This window comes from Canis aureus, chromosome 7 (assembly GCF_053574225.1).
Source record: "Canis aureus isolate CA01 chromosome 7, VMU_Caureus_v.1.0, whole genome shotgun sequence".
NCBI classification, from domain to species: domain Eukaryota; kingdom Metazoa; phylum Chordata; class Mammalia; order Carnivora; family Canidae; genus Canis; species Canis aureus.
In genome coordinates this window covers 47,992,371-48,013,406 of record NC_135617.1, presented here as the reverse complement: position 1 = coordinate 48,013,406, position 21,036 = coordinate 47,992,371, and the positions used below count along the sequence as shown (strand labels likewise).

General features: G+C 36.1%; 1 protein-coding gene across 2 annotated transcripts in view; it reads left to right on the top strand.

Annotated features, from left to right (window-relative positions):
• PRIM2 (DNA primase subunit 2) overlaps positions 1 to 21,036 on the top strand; it is a 311,113-nt gene that overhangs the window by 49,212 nt on the left and 240,865 nt on the right. For both annotated transcript variants that reach the window (XM_077903522.1, XM_077903523.1), the window contains exons 6-7: positions 17,076 to 17,177; positions 19,429 to 19,566. In XM_077903522.1, the coding sequence (XP_077759648.1) occupies positions 17,076 to 17,177; positions 19,429 to 19,566 (240 nt within the window). The remainder of the gene's footprint in view (positions 1 to 17,075; positions 17,178 to 19,428; positions 19,567 to 21,036) is intronic.

Genomic DNA, 21,036 nt, shown 5'->3' with positions numbered 1-21,036 from the left:
TGGGTGAATTTGAGGCAGTTCAGGTGGAAAGCAGTCATATGTAGTGGGGAGGTACTGGCCACAGTGGAGGGAAAAGGGCAGAATGAGTTTATCCATCTATGATAGAGCTCTGTCTCAGCAAGCAGCAGAGGTAGGGGAGCATTTGGAAAGAGGTTGAATATGTCAGAGTTGGTGACTATAGGACAAAATAGAAATTATTTTTGAAAGTTTTCAACAGAGGGAATATACAAATGGATGAGTTAGATAGATGGGGGTCAGAGCTTAATCAAATGAGAATGACAGTAGGATCAATGAATGGTAGGTCTCCAGAGGGGTCTATTTTTTTGGGTACCCACTGAGAGGATGAAATATATAAATGAAAATAAATGAACAAAAAGATTCATTGATAGTTTTGATATAAAGTTGTTTCAATTCTGACTCCAGGTGTCTACCAGGCTTTTAGTTTCCTGATTGGAATAGAATAATGCAAGTACTCTTTCCTAGTTGACTTTTTCACTGTGCCTCTCTGAGGTTCCATATTTTTATATTAACTCATTGTCTTTTATAGTATATTTTTATATTCTGTCTCAGCAATAGATCTAGGTTTTTGTTTTTTTTTTAAGATTTTATTTATTCATGAGAGACACAGAGAGAGAGAGTCAGAGATACAGACACAGGCAGAGGGAGAAGCAGGCTCCATGCAGGATGCCCAACGTGGATCACGCCCTGGGCTGAAGGCGGCACTAAACTGCTGAGCCACCTGGGCTGCCCTAGATCTAGGTTTTTAAATACATTTTAAATAATTTTGCTGTTTTGATGTTTAGTGTCAATGATTACACAATATTTTGTCTACTCATTGTTATTTTATATTTTGCTATATTATTGCCATTTTTCTAGGCCACATCAGCCTCAGAGTGACTCAGTCTATAAGTTGGACACTGAATCCTGCTTCCCAGTTTAGTACTGGTGTGTGTGTATGAGTCAGAGAGATAGAGATTGATTGATTGATTGATTGGTAGAGGTTAATTGGAAGTGACTCACTTCCATCTTCTGTGCCCTGTGGGCTTCCTAGGTTTGCTGCCTTTTGGGGGCATCAAGCTATTTTCAATAAATCGTAATGCTATAAATGCTACCTGGCTGTGGTGCTTGGGTGGTGCAGTTGGCTAGGCATCCAACTCTTAGTTTTGGCTCAGGTCATGATCTCAGGGTCATGAGATTGAGCCCCACATCAGGTTCTGCACTGAGTACAGAGTCTGCTTGGATTCTCTCTTCCTCTCCCTCTGCCCCTCACCACTCTGGGTGCACATTCTTTGTCTTTCTTAAATAAATAAATCTTTAAAAAAAATGCTGCCTGGTTACCCTGTGTAGTGCTGTTTTGCAAGCTTCAGCTAAAGCCAATGCCCTAGTAGTGCCATTGGTGACTTTCACCTCAATTTATCTATAGTTTAAGCAAAGAGTCTCTGAGGTGGGTTCTGAAATTAGCTTCCTGGAGTGGATCACTTTGTCCCCTCTCTTCCACTTTAATGAGTGTGCTTCCTTTCACTTTGCTTATCTCTAACTTGTATAAGCAGGGCTAAGCATCAGGCTTGGTGGACATTCTGGCCTTCACAGACCTTTACTCTTCCATTGCATGCCAGAAACCAGGCTCTTTCCTCTTGTGAGTGGCTTCTTCTTTCAGATTAATTAATTGTTAGTAGAGTTAACTTCTCTTCTTTTATAAGATTTCCCTATGGTTAAATAATAGTTAATTTATAAGGTAGCATCCTTTGTTTGTGTTGTCTCTTGGTGCTGTACCTGGCTCATAGAAGATGCTGAAGAAATATTTGTGTGATGGGTTAGGATGGGATGGAATGTGTATCTGATACAACCTGGCAGATTGTAAGGTTCTGGTCCTGTCATGTCCAGCTCAGGAATTACTGCTGTTTTGATTTATTTAGGAGACTTTTAAGAATTGTATAAATTACCCAGTTTTGGCAGGGTGGGGGGTGCTTTTCTTGTAAAAGAGAAGAAATGAGCATAAGTTTACAGAATTAATCTTTTCTGTGTAGTATAAATTTTAGTATATTCAAAATGTGCCTGTGCTATTAAAAAAATAAGCAGTAATAAAGTAACCAGACGATTGATTTTTACATTGATCAGCTTGGCAGAATTACAGAGACATCAACATACTAATTAGAATCTCAGGATGTTAAATTATTGTTTGTTTTCTAACCGAATGTTTCAAATGATTATAAATGACAAAGAATTTCTAAGTGACATAACATACCATGCTATCAATTTGGTTAATTAACATGGCAACAGTGATAATTATTTCCTTTATTTCCTGTTTTCTCTGTTTCCTAAAAATTTACTGATTATTAACAATTTATTTTCATTTTTTCCTATTATATGGCTCTCTTTTGTATATTTAAATATAGAAAATATGTTTTAAAAATTGGATTGTAGGGGCACTGGTTGTCTCAGTTGGAAGAGCATGCGATTCTTGATCTCAGGGTTGTGAATTTGAGTCTCACATTGGGTGTAGAGATTACTAAAACATAATAAAGTATATATAAAAAAGAGAATTGGATGTTAGGTAGAAAAAATGTTTTAAACTAACTTTTATTTTAGGTTGATAAGTGTTCTGGCTATTTATTACTGTGTAACAACTACCCCCAAATCTAAAATAATAATAATTTTAAAACCTAATATCAAAACTTAAAACCAAAATCAAACTCTAAATCTTAAAATAATAACCAGTTTATAATATTTCACAGTCTTGAGGGTCAGGGATTCATACGGGGCTCTCCACAGGGCAATTTTTCTGCTCTACTTGGTATCACGTGGGGTTACTTGGTTGGTAACTAGTCTGGTGTAGGCATGTCCAAGGCAGCCTTACTCATATGCCTGGTACTGAGGTGAGGACTGTACAAGGCTAGACTCTGCTGGGATCTCCTTCATGTGATCCTGAAAGCAAGGGAATTAGATGACTTCTTTGGTGACCCAGGACTTTAAGAGAACAAGGCAGAAGCTGTCAGTCCTCTCAAATATCAGGCACGGAATGGCGTCACTCATGCCATACTGTTGGACACAGCAGTCAGAGTCCAGGCCGGATCATAGGGAGGACAAACTGATCTCAGTTTTTAATGGGTAGAGCTTAATAGGAATGCCAAAGAATTTGCAGCCATTTTTATTTATTTATTTTTAAAGATTTTATTTATTCATGAGAGACAGAGAGAGGGGGGCAGAGACACAGGCAGAGAGAGAAGCAGGCTCCATGCAGGGAGCCCGATGTGGACTCGATCCTGGGACTCCAGGATCACGCTTTGGGTTGAAGGCAGGCGCTAAACCACTGAACCACCCAGGCATCCCTGCAGCCATTTTTAAACCCTACAGTAAGATTAATTAACAGGTCACAGGGCATTTGAGAAACAAAGTACTCTATATAGATCACAATACTTACTACCAATATAGAACAATATTTATTAGAAATAGTGATAGTAGGGCAGCCCGGATGGCTCAGCGGTTTAGCGCCACCTTCAGCCCAGGGCTGATCCTGGAGACCCGGGATCCAGTCCCATGTCAGGCTCCCTGCATAGAGCCTGCTTTTCCCTCTGCCTGTGTCTCTGCCTCTCTCTCTCTCTCTCCTCTGTGTTTCTCATGAATAAATGAATAAAATCTTAAAAAAAAAAAAAAAAACAAATAGTGATAGCAGTATTGGGACACCTAGATGGCTCCTGTGGTTAAGTGTCTGCCTTTGGCTCAGTTCATCATGATCTCAGGGTCCTAGAATCAAGCCCCACATCAGGCTCAGGCTCTCTGCTCTGTGGGGAGTCTGCTTCTCCCTCTCCTTCTGCTCCTCCCCCCAACTCATGCTTTCTCTCTCTCTCTCTTTCTCAAATAAGTTAAAAAAAAATAGTGAAAGCAATATTAAAAACCAGGAAGTTTGCTATTTGTTTCATTGATAAATTTTTTATTTCATTGTAAAAGAAATGATTCCTAATTGTTTCATTGTACGCTGGATATTTTAAACAGTCTTTCTAGTAATAATTGCATAAATATTGTTGGAATTGTTTTTTTTTAATATTGTTGGAATTGTTAGCATGTCTTTTTACCTGCTAGTACACGTGTGTTTCATTTTATACTTTCATCATTTATTTACATGTATTGATGTCACGTCCCTTTCCACAAAGGACTTGAGGTGACTTGCAACAAGATATATAGGACAAATCTGTATCAAAGTAAAATATAAATAACAGTGGATAATGAGGATCAAGAAAAATAGTAAATGATATCACTATCTGCCCAGTGGCTAGAGTTCCAAACCTAGGAGTCTTTTTCTTCATTCTCTTCATTTACAGTCTGTCCATCTGTGCTATTCTAAAATATATTCCAAATGTGTTCCCTTTTTTTTTTCCTACCAACGCTTCTCTGGTTTAGGCCACCATCATCTTTTCCCTAAGTAATTCCCTTTCTTACACTCTGATCCCTCTTACTGTTCCTTCTCTATTGAGCATAAGAATCATCTTTTAAAAATCACAGTGTAAATCACTTCTTGACTTCCTGTGCCTAGATTGTGGCCTGATAATTTCTTGTTTATTGTGTATTGTCTGTCTCATTAAAATGTGAGCTTCATGAGAGCAGTTTTGTTTTGTTTTGCTAGTTTATAGCTAGATCCCATCTTCTGGAAATAGTGCTTGGTACATAGTAGGTTCTCAATGTTTTTAAAAAGAATTCCACATAAAAAAATCAAATGTTAGAATTGATGGTGGTATTGCCAGGATTTGATAAATTTATTTTAGAAGAGAGAGGATTCTTGGGGCACCTGGCTGGCTCATTTGGTGGCACATGTGACTCTTGATCTCAGGGTTGTGAGTTTGAGCCCTATGTTGGCTGTAGATCTTACTTAAAAATAAAATCTTTGAAAAAAGAGGATTCTTTCCCTGGGACTTCTCTTTAGACTGGTATATGTATCAAAATCAAAATCACTAATGGGTCTTTACAAAAAAAAAAAAAATACACACACACACACACACACACACACACACACACACACACACCTGGGGTTCATTCTAGAAGTCTGGGAGTCACCAGGAATCTGTAATTTTGAACGACTCCATTGCAAATCTGAGGTACATCCTTGTTTAAGGACAGGGGTCTGAGAGAGAGAAAGCTGTGTGGATGCAAGTAGAAAACTTCAGCCAAATATTTATAAACATGATTATTACTGATAAGTTTATAGAGTTTCAGAGAAGCCTTATTTATATCTTTAGAGATTATTGTAATAGACCAGTGATTCCAAAGTGGTTTGCTGAAGATGATCATTTGGGAGTGTGGGAAGGAAATAAATAATTCAACTTACACATTTGTAATCTCATTCCTTTTACATTTTTTTTGGGAGGGGGAAGGCATATTATAAGTACATAATGTACACTAATATATGTAATTTATAAAAACACATGTAGTGGAGGTATGTGCTCAATATTTTATTGATAAAAATGTGGGATCCAAAGAGCATGGAGATAACTCTGTTAGTCAGGATAGGGTTATTCATTCAGTGGTAACAAATTATCCCTAAATCTCAATGACTACTGAAATTGTTTGTTTCTTGTTCTTGCTCTGTGTCTTATGTGGTTCATCTTCAGCTCTGCTCTGTGTCCTATTGATGCTGTGACTCAGATTGACTGAGCACCCTTTCTCTGAAATTGCATCAGTTGCTGTGGCTCAGCGGGGAGAGAATTGGGTAAACCACATGCTTAATACAGATTTTGTTTGGGTGTGACACATGTCACTTAGATTTTACTGGCCAAAGCAAGTCACATGGCAATGCAATATGAGTCCAGCAGGTAGGGGATGTACACCCTTTTCTCACTGAGAAATATAAGGTGAGTAGCAGCGCAGTCTACACGAGGCAGCCTCTTACTTGTTTCCTGGGTGGAACGTTTGCCTCACCAGAGTGCTGTTTTAATCTTCTCTTAGGAGTGCTGGCAGAGTGAAACTGCTCTTCCAGTTTCCGGTTTAATGGAGAATATCAAAAAGAAAAAGAGGGGCACCTGGGTGGCTCAGTTGGTTAAGAGTCTGCCTTTGGCTTAGGTCATGATCCCTGGCTCCTGGGATGGAGCCCTGTATTGGGCTCTCTGCTCAGCAGGGCGCCTGCTTCTCGCTTTCCCTCTGCCTGCCACTCTGCCTACTTGTGCTCTTTGTCTCTCTGGCAAATAAATAAATAAAATCTTAAAAAAAAATGAAAAAGATACACTCCCCAAATCCTTAATTCTGTTAGTAAGGCAGCATGTAAAATACTATAATTATAACAGTATAGTTATAAAATAAAGAAATAAAGCTTTATACAAACTGTTAAAGCCCAGTAATTTTTGCTTGACAAAAAGATTTATACCATTATACCACATGCCATTTGAAGCATGGGGGTACTGACTCTTTGGTGGGTGGGTATGGATAATAGGGATTGAGCTGTGGGGAATTGTGAGTAGTGGTGGAAAGAGAAGAACTTCAAAGCTCCAATGTTCAGGGTCTTTGCTAATTGAAAATTAATCAGAGTGAAGGTTGAGCATCTCTGGAATAGTAATGTAAGTTACTCAGGAAATGTGATTCCATTTAGAAGAGTTCGTTTATATACCTTTTTTCAGGAAGATGTTTATTTTGTGAAACATGATACGCCTTGATTGTAAGATGTTGCAGTGATCTTTATTAGTTATTTTGAATACCCCCTAAAGACCAGTCCAATGTTTGTTTAATAAAATGACAAGTTTATAGAAACCAGTTTAGTTGCAGGAAGCATTTCAATTTGTGCCTGGAAAACAGAAACTAATTAAATGTAATCTGTAAACATTAGTGATAGTAATAATAAATATTTACCATGTATTAAGGGCATGCTATTTGCTATCCCTATGCTAGGCACCTTTCATATTTTATTTTATTTAAAAGCTATGTGAAATGGTATTATTTTTAAAATTTTTCTGGTTAAGAAACTGAGGTGTGAAGAGGTTAATTAACCTCAGATTTGAACTCAGGCTTTTGCCTTAAAGACTATATATTTTCCACTGTCTTACTCTGCTTTTATAATTGTTTCACTATATCTGTTTTTACTCTCTTACATTAGTAGAAGCAAGAAGCCATTTAATCTTGTCTTGCTCTTTTAGAGGGTGGGTATTTTCTAGGCATGCAGTAGGTAACTTCATTAAGGGAGTTGGAGGAAATGAAATGTGCTCATATTTTCCCAGTAGTTTTTATACAGAAAACAGAAGAGAATACCCAAGGGTATTTAAGGTATTTAAAATAATTAAGTCAGTAGCAGTTTATATTAATTAAGTTTTGTAAAGTCATCCTGTATTTTTTGGTGAGTTTTCTTACTTTGGCCATTTAAATTTTGGTTATAACTAAATTGATAAATGAAGATTTAGAATGTGTGTGACAAATGGATGAACTTTTTAATTCACAAAGGAAAAACTATTTACTGAAAGGCTATAAGACGAGCTCTGACATGAATTTTAGATAGAGTGCCTTGTCATTTGGAATGCACCTGGTTATTTAGGGTGAGTGATTTAGAAATACATTGAATTCCTTAGAATTTTATTCATTATTTCTAATCTAAGCAAGAGTAGGCATTTTTTTTTCTCTATTTTTTGGGAGGGTACATTTCTTTCTTTTTTTTTTAATTAGAAAAAGTTTTTTGAAGATTTTATTTATTTTAGAGAGAGAGTGAGCTTGTGTGAGCATAGCAGAGGGAGGAGCAAAAGGGGAGGGAAAAGACTGAGTGCGGGGCCCAAGGTAGGGCTCAGGCTCACCACCCTGAGATCATGACCTGAGCTGAAACCAAGAGTCAGATGCTTAACTGACCGTGCCACCCAGACACCCCTGGGAGGGTGCATTTCGATGAAAGAAAATCTAATTACATTATTATTTTTTTAAAGTAAGCTCTACACCCAGTGTGGGACTTGAACTCATGAACCTGAGATCAAGAGTAGCATACTCTACCGACTGAGCCAGCCAGGTGCCTCTTTATTAGGTTCTTTAATACTCTATAGTCTTTAATTTAAAAACTTTTGAATAAAAAAAATTTAGTCTTAATTCTAAGGTGAAAGACTATTTGAATAAGTAAAGTTATAACTTATTACATTGTATGACCATTAAGGTGTGCTTCCACTGCTTCCCTGATATTTACTAGGTAAGTAGTTAATTGCTTCTAAACACCTTTGGTATTGTTAATACAAATATTTGAGCTGAGTATAGGGAAAGAGGAGATACTACATTACTCTGGAGAAGTATTAGCATTATATATTGCTGTGAGATTTGTTTAGTTCGAACCCCAAAGAGTATTTGGAGTATTTGTTGCTATAATTAGTGATTATCAAAGGGCCATGGTGGAGTAGCATACCTGAACTTCAGTTTTGTCAGGCAATTCAGTCAAAACTATTTGGGTAAAAAACAGTGTATGCATTCAGTTGTGATTATCTTAGTGGTGGGGAGAACAGGCATGTATGTTAGAATTTTATTTAAATTCAAATAAGTGGGACCCCTGAGTGGCGCAGCGGTTTAGCGCCTGCCTTTGGCCCAGGGTGCGATCCTGGAGACCCGGGATCGAATTCCACGTCGGGCTCCCGGTGCATGGAGCCTGCTTCTCCCTCTGCCTGTGTCTCTGCCATTCTCTCTCTCTCTCTCTCTCTCTCTCTCTCTGTGACTATCATAAAAAAAAAAAAAAAAAAACAAATAAGTATTCGTTAGGCAAATTCAAAATACATTTTTGTATTAACTTTTTCTATTTCCAATTGGAAATTCACTTAAAAATAATAAAAACTTCAATGAGGATGTTAATATTTCTTCTCCTTTCATCCATATCTTCTTGATTAGTTTCTTACTTTATTAGTTGCTGTGTGAGAATTACAGTTTGACTCTAAAACTGGTCTAAAATGTAGCTACCTTTGCTCTACAGTGTGTATCTATCTGGTTGTGCATTTAAGTTTAAAAGCATTTCCCTTATGGAGTGCAAAGGATAAGGTAGATAGTCAATTAAATAGGCAGAGATATTTATGAACAAAACAAATGCTGAAGCAGAATAATCTGATGTTAGGAAAATATTTACTATTGCTAAACTTACAGCACTGTAGAATGAGTGTCGATTTGTGCTGTTTAATTTGTGCAATGATGTTCTTTAAATTTTTTACTTATAAAATTTACTGTGACATCTAGTTATATTACATTTTTAGTTTCTGTATTTTTATCCTGTTCATTACCAAAAAACAATTGCGTTGAAAATTTTAATTGTTGACTCTCTCTTGATGTTACATGTACAACTCTCTTCTAGAGTATTACTTTGTTTATTTGGAGACTATGGCCTTGTGAACTCAATCTTAGTTGGAAATCCAATTTCATTTCTATTTCTATTAATTAGCTGTAAAATTAAAATTATAATATTTACCTTGTAGGGTTGTTGGTGTGATTACATGAGATAGTATAAACTAGTGTAACTACTAGATTGTATGCATGGGTCTCAACCCCATTGGCTTTTTAATAGTTTACTGCTGCACACACCTAGACTGCCCATCTCTTTGCTGTATTTTGACTTTCATATAACAGCTGGTGAGCAGACATTTTAAGCCATTACACAGTGGTGAGATAGTTGTCCACCAGCCAGTGATTCTATGTCAGTAGTAGTGCCATCATTCTTTTCATAGTATGATTTGTGCATATCCTTAACTATTTTTTAGGCTTTTTCTGCCTGTGCCCTTTAGAAATGGGCAACAGTAGTGGGGGATGGAGTGATGATGGGTTGGATGGGTATCCTTTGGGCCTAGCCTCACTTCAACAGAGTGTTTTTTTTTTTTTCTAATTTCTGCAACATAATATCCTCTCGATAAGATTTCCTTTAAAGGAAGTTTTCAAAATATGCTGGACTTTTACCTTTCAGGGAAATAAAGAAAAAGAGAAGCTTAACTAATATTAGTAGTTAAGCAGCATTAATCTTAGATTCAACAGATTTGGGTAAATATAGAAATCATTTGGCATGCCAAAAGTGGTGATTCTGTAGCATCACTTTTATACTTAATCTAGCCAGTGGTTTCTTTAATTTTGAAGTAAAAGAACAAAGTAAAAAGGATATGCAAGAAAGCATTGAACAATTAGAAATTGAAATAAAAAACTCCATTCTAATAACACTCATGAGATATGTAAGGAATAAATTTAATAATAGGAAGAAAATAAAAATGATCTGTAATCCCTTTATCCAGAGTTACACAATTTTACTTGATCTAAACTTCCCCCCACATACAAACGTATACACAAACCCAGACATGGAATCTCTTAAAGATTTGTTTTAATTTGCTCTCATCTAATTGTATTACTTTATTTTTACCTTAACAGAATTTCATGGATATCTTTCTATCAGAGTAATCATAAATATTCATAATTTTAATAATTTTACTGATTGAATTGTATTTTATTATAACAGTTCTTTTTTCACTTTTAAAATGTTTTAAAAAGTAAGAAGTATAGGGATCCCTGGGTGGCGCAGCGGTTTGGTGCCTGCCTTTGGCCCAGGGCGTGATCCTGGAGACCCGGGATCGAATCCCACGTCGGGCTCCCGGTGCATGGAGCCTGCTTCTCCCTCTGCCTGTGTCTCTGCCTCTCTCTCTCTCTCTTTCTCTGTGAGACTATCATAAATAAATAAAAAAAAATTTAAAAAAAAAAAAAAAAAAGGTAAGAAGTATAACACATATCTAGAAAAATATATCAAACAAAAACATACAGTTTAATGGGTTATTATTAAGTCTGTTATCCAGTAATAAAGCATTATTAGTACTCTTCACACTTCTTATGCTCTTTCTCAACCAGTTGTCTCCTCTCTCCCTCAGAGGAAACCACTGGAATCTGTCTGACTTTGTGGTAATCGCTTCCTTATCTTTTTCCTTTGAGTTGACCACCTTAATATTCATTCCTAAACAGTATAAATTTCCTTATTAACACAAAACTTTATATAAGTGGAACAATGAGATGTTTTATTTTATAGCTGGATTATTGTGCTAATATGTTTTTAAGATATGCCTATCAGGTGAAGTTTATTTTTGTTGCTATGCCATAGTCTATACTATGGATATGCTACATTTATTCTGCTTTTGATGCATTTTTGGGTTTTTAGTTTTGGCTGTTGTGAATAACGTTGCTTTTTGATTTTATGAATAGTACTTATTCATATTTCTTTGTATTTATGCTTCTTTAGGACAGTGGTCTGATAACTGGAACATTCCCATCACTTGGGAACTTGTTAGGGATGTATGTTTTTGGGACCTGTTCCAGAGATTATGAATCAACCTCTAGGAATGGAGTGTAGCAGTTTGTATTTTAACAAACGTTCTAGGTAAATATAATCTGTTGCTCTAGGGTAGGTAGGGCTTAGCAAAATATGGCCCTTCTGCTAAATTCTCTTTGCTATCTATTTTTGCATAACTTGTGAGTGAAGATTGATTTTTACATTTTTAAGTAGTTGAAAAAAATTAAAAGAATAACATGTGTTATCAAAGGAAAATTATTATGAGAAATGTAAGCTTCAGAGTCTATAAATATATTGTATTAATATAGCCATATCCATTTATTTACATATGGCTATTTTCTTGACATAACAACAAAATATATACTTGTGAAAGAGACCTTGTGGCTTGCAAAGTCTAAAATTTTAACTGTTGGGCCTTTTCTAGGACAAGTTTTCTTTTTTTTTTTTTAAGAAGAATCTTTATTTTATTTTTTAAAATTTTATTTATTTATTCATGAGAGACACACAAGGTAAGAGACACAGGCAGAGGGAGAAGTAGGCTCCATGCAGGGAGCCAGATGTGGGACTCGATCCAGGGACTCCAGGATCATGCCCTGGGCCAAAGGCTCAACCCCTGAGCTACCCAGGTGACCCTAGAACAAGTTTTCTTATCTCTGCTCTAGTATATATACTTAAGGAGAAATATTGCCAGGTCATGGGATATGTTTACTTTCAACTTATGAGATAATGCCAGATTTTCTAAAATGTTCATACAAATTTGTACTCCTGTCAGTAGGTTATGAGAGTCCCATTGCTCTATACTCTCATCTGTATTGTCTCAACTAAATTTTAGTTCGAATGAGTGTATAATAGTATCTTCATTGTGTCATTTTGCCTCCAGTTATAATGGAAAAGTTTCAAGCATACAGAAAAGTTGAAAGAATCTTACAGTGAATATCTGTATGTACTCAGTACATAGATTCTACAACTTACAGTTTACCATATTTGTATTATTATTTCTATTCCTATAGCTGTCCTTTCAAAGTAAGTTATGGAAATCAGTATAGTTCCCACCAAATAGATACTACAGCCTGCATATCCTTACCTAGAATTCAATGCTTGTCTGAATATAACCTCAAGCTTTTATTGTCTTCATAATACAACAAAGTATGAAGCTTAGAACTGGATCAATTACCCTTTTGTTTCTTATCTCTTCCCAGTTCAGAACGCTTGCATCTCTTATAGCATTCTCGTAGATCTGCAGTTGGGCTCAACACATTCAAGCCTCAGCACAATCTTTGTAGTTTTAGCCTTTTCCTGGAAAATCAGCTTTTAGTCTGCCCACCCTAGCCACTTTGCTTCCTGTCATGATGCTGCTTTCCCTGAGCATAAAGAGACTCTCTGCCTTTCTTGTACTGTGTCACTTTGTGAGGTTGGTGCTTACCATACTTCTTGCAGAAGTTCCAGTGGGTTTTAGGAGGATTCACCATGTTCGCAAGAGCACTGTCAGCACAGAAAAAAAGCTAGAGTTCAATATTGGTTAACAGTTATCTTCATTTAAGGTAAAGCTTACATACAATGAAATGCACAACTCTTTAAGTGTACCATTCATGAGTTCTGACAAATGCATAAACGTGTGCAGCTCAAACTTACCAAGGTACAGAATGTTACTATCAGCCCTGAGAGTTTCCTCATGCTCCAGAAAATCCCTGTTCCTGTTCTCCAAAAGGCAGCCACTATTCAAATCTTTTTCTACCACATTAAATTTTGCCTGTTCTAGAACTTTATATAAATGGGATCAAGTAAGTCCCTTTTGTGGTCATATATTTTTATTTTTCTTGGGTAAATTCCTGGGAGTGGGATTTTTGAGTCATAGGGCAGATATCCTTAGTTTTATAAGAAAGTGCTGAAAGAAAAGAAAAAAAGAAAAGAAAGTGCTGAAAGTGGAAAAAGTGGACCATTTATACCAACAATATATAAGAGCTCCAGTTCCTCCACACTTTCACCAACATTTTTGTCCCCCAATGTATATAGATTAATCATTCTGATTGTTGTGTAGTGTTATATTGTGGAGTTTTTCCACTATAGTTTTAAGTTGTACTTACTTGATGACTAAGGAGGTTAAGGTTCATATATTTATTCAGCCTTTAAATTTTCTCATTTGTAAAATGCCTGTTCATGTTTTTTACTTATTTTTCTGTTGGATTATGTTTTTTCTAATTTTTATTATTATTTTTTTAAGTAGGCTCCACACTCAGTATGGAGCTCAACTTGGGACTTGAACTCATGACCCCAAGATCAAGGCCTGAGCTGAGTTTAAGAGTCGGACACTGAACCGACTGAGCCACCCAGGTGCTCCTCTAAAATTATTTCATTTGTCTTGGCTATTATTTTTGATCCTTTGCATATACATATACATTTAAAATCAACTTGTAAATGCACACACACAGATGAAGAAGCTATTCTGATTTTGTTTAAGAGTGTATTGAATCTATACGTCAATTTGAGAAGAATTGGTACATTTGTAATATTTGATCTGGCACGTGTTTGTGGCATATCTCTCTGTTATTTTAGTTTTCTCCAGTTTCCCTCAGGAAGGTTTTATAGTTTCTTTGTGGAGGCCTTGCACATCTTTTGTTAGATTTATTCCCAAGTATTTGATAGTTTTAATCTTGTGATGGGAGCCTTAAAAAAAATCCATTATTGAACCTGGCTGCTGACATATGGGAATACAAATGGTTTTTCTGTATTTGACCTTGTATTCAGAAATCTTATTTAATTAGGTCAGTAGGTCTAATTATTTGTGCATATTTCCTGAGTTTCTAAGAATACTAATCATATAATCTGTGAATAATGACAATTTTATTTTTCAGTCTTTACCTGTTTTATGGTCTTATCTATCTGATTCTCATTTATGGAGTCTCATTTCTGTGTGTTTTGTTATTTTGTGTGCTGGAGATGTGTGGGCAGTTATTTGGAAGACTATATTGAGATGTAGGAGGATTATTTCTTTCTCCCAAAGGGTTTTCACTTGTTTCTTTCATGGACCTATAGGAAGTGCTAGTTCAGGATAAATTTCTTTTTTTTTTTTTTTTAGTTCAGGATAATTTTAATTTAAATCCAAAACCCGAGATTCCTGGCCCACTAGATAATTAGATACTGGGTTTCAGATTCACATGAAGGCTGATAAACTTCTGGTTCACACCTGCCTAAGTCCTTCAGTGTCCTAGAGAGTAGGGCGTTGTTTAAGGCATTTTTTAAAAAAAGATTTTATTTATTCATGAGAGAGAGAGAGAGGCAGAGGGAGAAGCAGGCTCCATGCAGGGAACCCTATGTGGGACGTGATCCTCCAGGATCACGCGCTGAGCCAAAGGCAGACACTTAACCACTGAGCCACCAAGGCATCCTGTTTAAGGCATTTTTTGATGATTCCACTGACTTTTAAATTTCTGTTCTTGAGTTTCTTGTCTGTTTCTCTTTTTCACAAGTCACTTTTTATAGTTTCCCATTCATACAACTATCATCACATTTGCCTTTTAACATACAGATAATAACATAGTTGTTATCTGTACACTTTCAGTCTTTTTTTCTTGTTTTTGCTCATGAAGTGATATTTTAATGTGGACTTTATTATAAAATACAGTATGCTTGATATTGTATTTGAGGATGAGTTTGTAGGAATCCTTTGAGGTATACTGGAATGTGCTTTACTTCAGAGAAAAGATTTGAGTTTGCTTCTACCAGGTGTCTGGGGTATTTGACTCAGAGACCACCTTACAAGTTCAGGGCTTGGGATTTCACAGATGACATTTGAGCAGTGGGATCTCTTGTTAGATACTCCACTTTCATTTGAACTTGAGTTTATATATATTAATCTGTGCTTTAAAGAAGATGCTTTTATTTATTTATTTATTTATTTATTTATTTATTTATTGACTGACTGTTTATTTGAGAGAGCATGTGCACGAGCTGGGGGAGGGGCAGAGGGAGTGAGGGAGTCTGGGAAAGGGAAAAGTAGCCTCCCCAATGAGCAGCGAGCCAGATGCTGGACTCAATCCCAGGACCCTGGGATCATGATCTGAGGCGAAGGCAGACTCGTAACCAACTGAGCCACCCAGGCGCCCCCACCTGCCCTTTTCTAAATAGGAATGTTTACCATGGTCATTCTGCCACTGTTATCACACTATTGAGTGTATGTGGTGTGTGTGTGTGTGTGGGTGTGTGTGTGTAAGTGGAGAGGGTACTTTATCTTTAACAAGAGCTTTATCGTCTTCTAATATAGGGACTATCAAGCATTATCCACAGATGCTGGCTGAACTTTGAGATTAATGCCCATTACTTTATAGAACTTTTAGATTGTCTCAATTGTGATAGGAGTGAATGTATTTTGTAGCATAAGTTCAGTTAACTGTAAATTGGTGACTAGGAGAATGGATTGCAGTAATCATTGATACTGTTCACAAGTAAATTTGGGTTCTCTTTTTTCTGGCAAAGTAGAATTCTACTTCTTGGCTCCTTTGAAAATAGCATGCTTATATGATATGCTTTTGTCAATGACATGTGAGTGGAATTGACCTGTGTAACTCTTAGGAAGAACCAGTTTGCCATTCATGTTCCTTCTATCATGTAGGAGATTGGAGCCTCCCTAAGCCATCTGGTTGCTTGGTGAGAAGCACTGGTGGTGAAACATTCCTCCTTCCTGCTGCTGCTGCTTCACTGCCCACGTGGACATGCAGAAAAGCAGAAAATACCATTATTTTTGTTAAGCCACTAAAAGTTTTAAAATTTGTTATTGCACCATAACCTAGCCAATCCCAGCTAATGTAGAATACTATAAAAGTGATCAGGAAAGCTACAACGGCTGTTGATTATCTTGACAATTAGAAAAGAGTAGACTTTTAATTTATTTTTATTTTTGTCACTTATGTGATTATTGTCCATTGTTTTGCTTTTATTTTTTTTATTTTATTTTTATTTTTATTTATTTATTTTTTTAAAATTTATGATAGTCACAGAGAGAGAGAGAGAGGCAAAGACACAGGCAGAGGGAGTGCAGGCTCCATGCACCGGGAGCCCGACGTGGGATTCGATCCTGGGTCTCCAGGATCGCGCCCTGGGCCAAAGGCAGGCGCCAAACCGCTGCGCCACCCAGGGATCCCCATTGTTTTGCTTTTAGATTACTAGTATGTACATCCTACTACTACCTGGGGTTTTTTTTTTTTTGAGAGTAACCTGGGTATTAAATGATATAAATATATTCTCAGTGTTTATTTTATACTTTATCTTCATTTACAGATTTTTTTTCTTTTTCTCTGTAGAATTTTGAAATTTTTTCTAGTCAGATCAATATTTTTATTTTTAAAGATGTAATCGGTCTGAGATAGTAGATCTATAGGCATTCCTATAGAAAAGCTGATGTTTTAAGTTTGAAGTTGTTTTATATGGCTAGAAAATTTAGAAATAGTTAAACCACTTTTAATTGCAAATACGTATTTTAATAAATTAGATTATGGTCCTTTTTAGTTTATATTAACCTGAGTTTTTATTATAATTTCTTTCCTACTGCAATGCCTTTTGTGTGTTTTGTTGTTGTTGTTGTTATTGTTCTTTTGGTATATGTTCTCAGAAATTGGCAGAGCAGAAATTTGTAAGTTTATTGAAATTAACTTTTCTTTCATATTTTGGCTTTCTTAATTATAGTAATGATTTGAGATACCAGGATTTTAACATTTTTATAAAAGTGAAGAATCCTTACTAGAACAGGAAAGTATTTTATTGGAACTGAATGAAGACTTTTAATTTCTTTGTTTTACAGAACTTTAATTTTTTAAACAATATAAAATATATTTCCTTTCAGATAAGTGATGATGAGAAGAGTCTCCGAGAACAGGAGATTCTTGCTTCATCACCCAGTTTGTGTGGGTCTAAGTTGGATTTGGATTCGGAGTCAGTTTATAAGGTATGTAAACTTTTAAAATACTTCCTAGGTTTTGTTAAATATAATGTTGAGCTTTATATGCATATGTATTTAACCCAGTCATATGGCATCTGGCCACTACAGCTTCTCCCTTTGCTGTGTAGAATTCATCTTCACCCCCCTGAGGGTGTGTGCTAACATCCTGTGCTGGGCTGTCCTACATAGCCTACATACCCTTCTAACCTTGTTTGGACTCTGACCCCACCAAAGCAGGCCATTTTCTTAAAGGAATACTCTCCTCACAATATTTAGGCTTCCACACCATGCTGAGCTGCCCCTGCAGGGATATTCTCTTCACCCGTTGGGCTTTAACACCTTATTCTGGATCACTGCTCTGTGTGATAGCCTTTTTCACCACTCTTGAGCCCTGATGCCATGCTTAGACTGTCTTCCTCACCTAGGCTCTTTCTTACTCCATTTGCGCTCTTTCACTGTCTGCCTCTTTGCTTTCCTCTGGCAAGACCTTCTTGGACCTACTCAGGTGCTGGCATCTTGAAGTCGGCCATCTCTGCTGCCTGCCCTCTTTTCCTCAGCACAGATAGCTAATTTGCTTGAACAAACTGAAAGCTTTTGGACTGAGTAATTCCAGAAGGGGAAGGGGAAGAGCGGAAATTAATTTTAAAATTTGATAGCTGTAACCCCATAATTTCCTTTGAAAAGGATGTACTGGTTATTGTTGGTGAGTGCCAGTAGTTTAAATTCCTGCTTCAAATTAGCTCCTAAGCTGCTCTATTTCTCCCATTTAGGCCATCATTCAGTCAGTTTCCCAAACTTAGAATATGGGAATCAATATTTATTCTTCCTACACCACACATTTCCCATTACTCTGCCTTTACACCATTTTTTGCTCCTGCTTGGGCATTTTTATGTCCACTGTGGCCACCTTAATAAGCTAGAATCATGGAATATCAGAGCTAAGAACCCCTAAGGGCCATTTATTCCATCTCTCTCCCTTTCCCTCCTGAAATTTAGAAGCATTCACTAAATGTATAGAAATCATAAGTCTGGTCAGTCACAGAGTTTGAACTAAGAACTTATGTTTCCAAACTATCCCCACCTCTTGCCTGGATCATTGAAATAAAACCTCTCTCCTCCTCCTCTAATATGTTCTGTATGACTGTTCTTTGGTGCTGTGTCATACACATACCACCCTGTAGAGCTGTTTGACTTTCCATGTTTGTCTGTCTTGTTTTCTCAACTAAGTGATGAACTTCTTTAGGACTGTGTTGTAGTCCTAGAAATCTGTTAAAAAAAAAAAAAGATCTGTTTATTATTCGAGGGAGAGAGAGAGTGCCTGAGTTGGGGGATGGCAGAGGGGGAGAGTCTAAGCATACTTTCCATTGAGTGCAGACCCTGACTCAGGGCTTGATCCCATGACCCATGAGCTCACAACCTGAGCTGAAGCCAAGAGCTGGATACTTAATCAACTGTGCCACCTATATGCTACTTAGGCATGTAGATTTAACTCCTCTTTAAACCTTGGGTGACTAGGCAGTTTGGGTATCATTTCTTTCACCTAATTTTTTTACTTCATTTTTAAAAAGAACTATAATGGAGAGTGAGGATGATTTTCAGTTTACTCATACCATATTCTCATATCATTAAAATTTTAGAATAGTTCTTAGGATTTTAAAAAATGCAAGTGAAGTATTATGTTTTTCAAATGATATTTACTGGTAAGTACTTCATTAGTGGAACTGAACATTTATTATTTCCGTTTCTTGGTGTTGAGATTAGCTTGTCCAGTGTATTTTTCTAGTGAAAGAATGGAAACAGATGAAGAAGTTTAGAATTACTTTACTAGTAATTTTCAGCACTGAACATATTATATACACATAATTGGTGCAGAATAAAATTGTGGGATATGTTATATGAGGGGAATGCAATATGCTTAGATGGCTTGAATTGAGAGTTTAAAATCCCGAAGATTATAATTTGTAAATTCATGAGTTAAGAATAAAAATATATAAAAAAAAGAATAAAAATAATGCATTTGAACTTGGCTTATATTTTTCAAAGCATCTACTCTGAAATTAGCACATTTTTAGACTGGCATTTTCCCAATATTTATTATTCAGTTTTAAGGAATATGAGCTGTTTTGTTTTTGTTTTTTTGATCTGCTGGAACAGATTAAATTCTCTAGGAAGAATTTTGTTTAGACTTAGTACATAAGATTTAGAAAAATTTCATGATAGGTACTGACTTATTTTCCCTGTTTCACTGTGAATTCAGATCCCTTTTGCTGATGCTCTGGATTTGTTCCGAGGAAGGAAAGTCTATTTGGAAGGTGGCTTTGCTTATGTACCACTTAGAGACATTGTGGCAATCGTCCTGAATGAATTCAGAGCCAAACTGTCCAAGGCATTGGCAGTAGGTATTTCACTTTATTTCTGAACTTTATTTTCACATACTCACATTTTCAATTATATACTCTTGGTAATTTTGTCCTGCACTTCTTAAGAAATAGGTTAATTTTTATAGTGATAATTGAATACTTATGATGTTGTACTGGTAATTATAGAACCACTAAGTTTTTATTTGTTACTGCCCATCGTTAGTTTTTTAATTTTTCTTTCTTATAGTAAAACTAATAGTGAACTGATTAATTTTGTGAGATGCTTCTGTGGGTCATGTCTTCAAGGTTGTGCCTTTTTCCTTGGAAATGATATTATATAAGGCCCTTCACAATTGCTTTTGCCTATGATGTGTATGACCCCTAGATTTCTGTCTAAATTGGTATTTTGTATCTGTAGAGGGTGATGTAGAAGAAAGTCTTTATATTAAGTAATAAAAATGGTGATATAGTAGTGCTGCAATAAATAATCTGCTGAGTGAAAGTGGTGGTAGCTGTTTGAATAAATAATATGATCAGTGCTTTTCAGTGGTTTTTTTGGAAGTATTACACTTCAGTGATAATATCTTAAAAATACATGTTTTAGGTAGGTTTGAACTCCCACATTTAACATTAATGAACTGATCATCCAGACAGAAAATCAGTAAGGAAACAGTAGCTTTGACTGATACAGTGAACCAGATGGATCTAACAGAAACATTCAGAAACATTCTATCCCCAAAGAGAAGAATACAAATTCTTTTCAAGTGCACATGGGACATTCTTTAGAAAGATCACCTTAGGTCACAAAACAAGTTTCAGCAAATTCAAAAAGAATTCCTATCATGCTCTTTTGCAACCACAAAGTATGAAACTAGAAATCAGTCACAAGAAAACTTCGGAAAGAGCACAAATACGTAGAGGTTAAACAACATGCTGCTAAATAATGAATGGGCCTTGGTTAAGAAGTCAAAGAAAAAAATCAAATGATACATGGAAACAAATGAAAATACAATGCCAAAATTTTGGAGATGCAGCAAAAGCAGTTCTAAGAGGGAGGATAATAGCAATACAGGCCTTCCTTAAGAAGCAAGGAAGATCACAAATAACCTAACCGTACACCTAGAGGAGCTGGAAAAAGAACAAGCAAAGCTCAAAGCCAGTAGAAGAAAGGAAATAATAAAGATTAGAATAGAAATAAATGACATAGAGACTGAAGAAAAAGTATAATAGATCAATGAAACCAGGAGTTGGTTCTTTGAAAAGATAATAAAATTGATAATCCTTTAGTTTATGAAAAAAAGGACTCCTATAAAATCAGAAATGAAGGAGAAGAAATAACAGCTTACACCACAGAAATATAAAGGATTATAAAAGAATATTATGAAAAATTATATTCCAGCAAATTGGACAGCCAAGAAGAAATAGATGATTTTTTAGAAATATTTAGCCCACCAAAACTGAATCAGGAAGAAAAAGAAAATTTGAGCAGACTGATTACTAGCAAA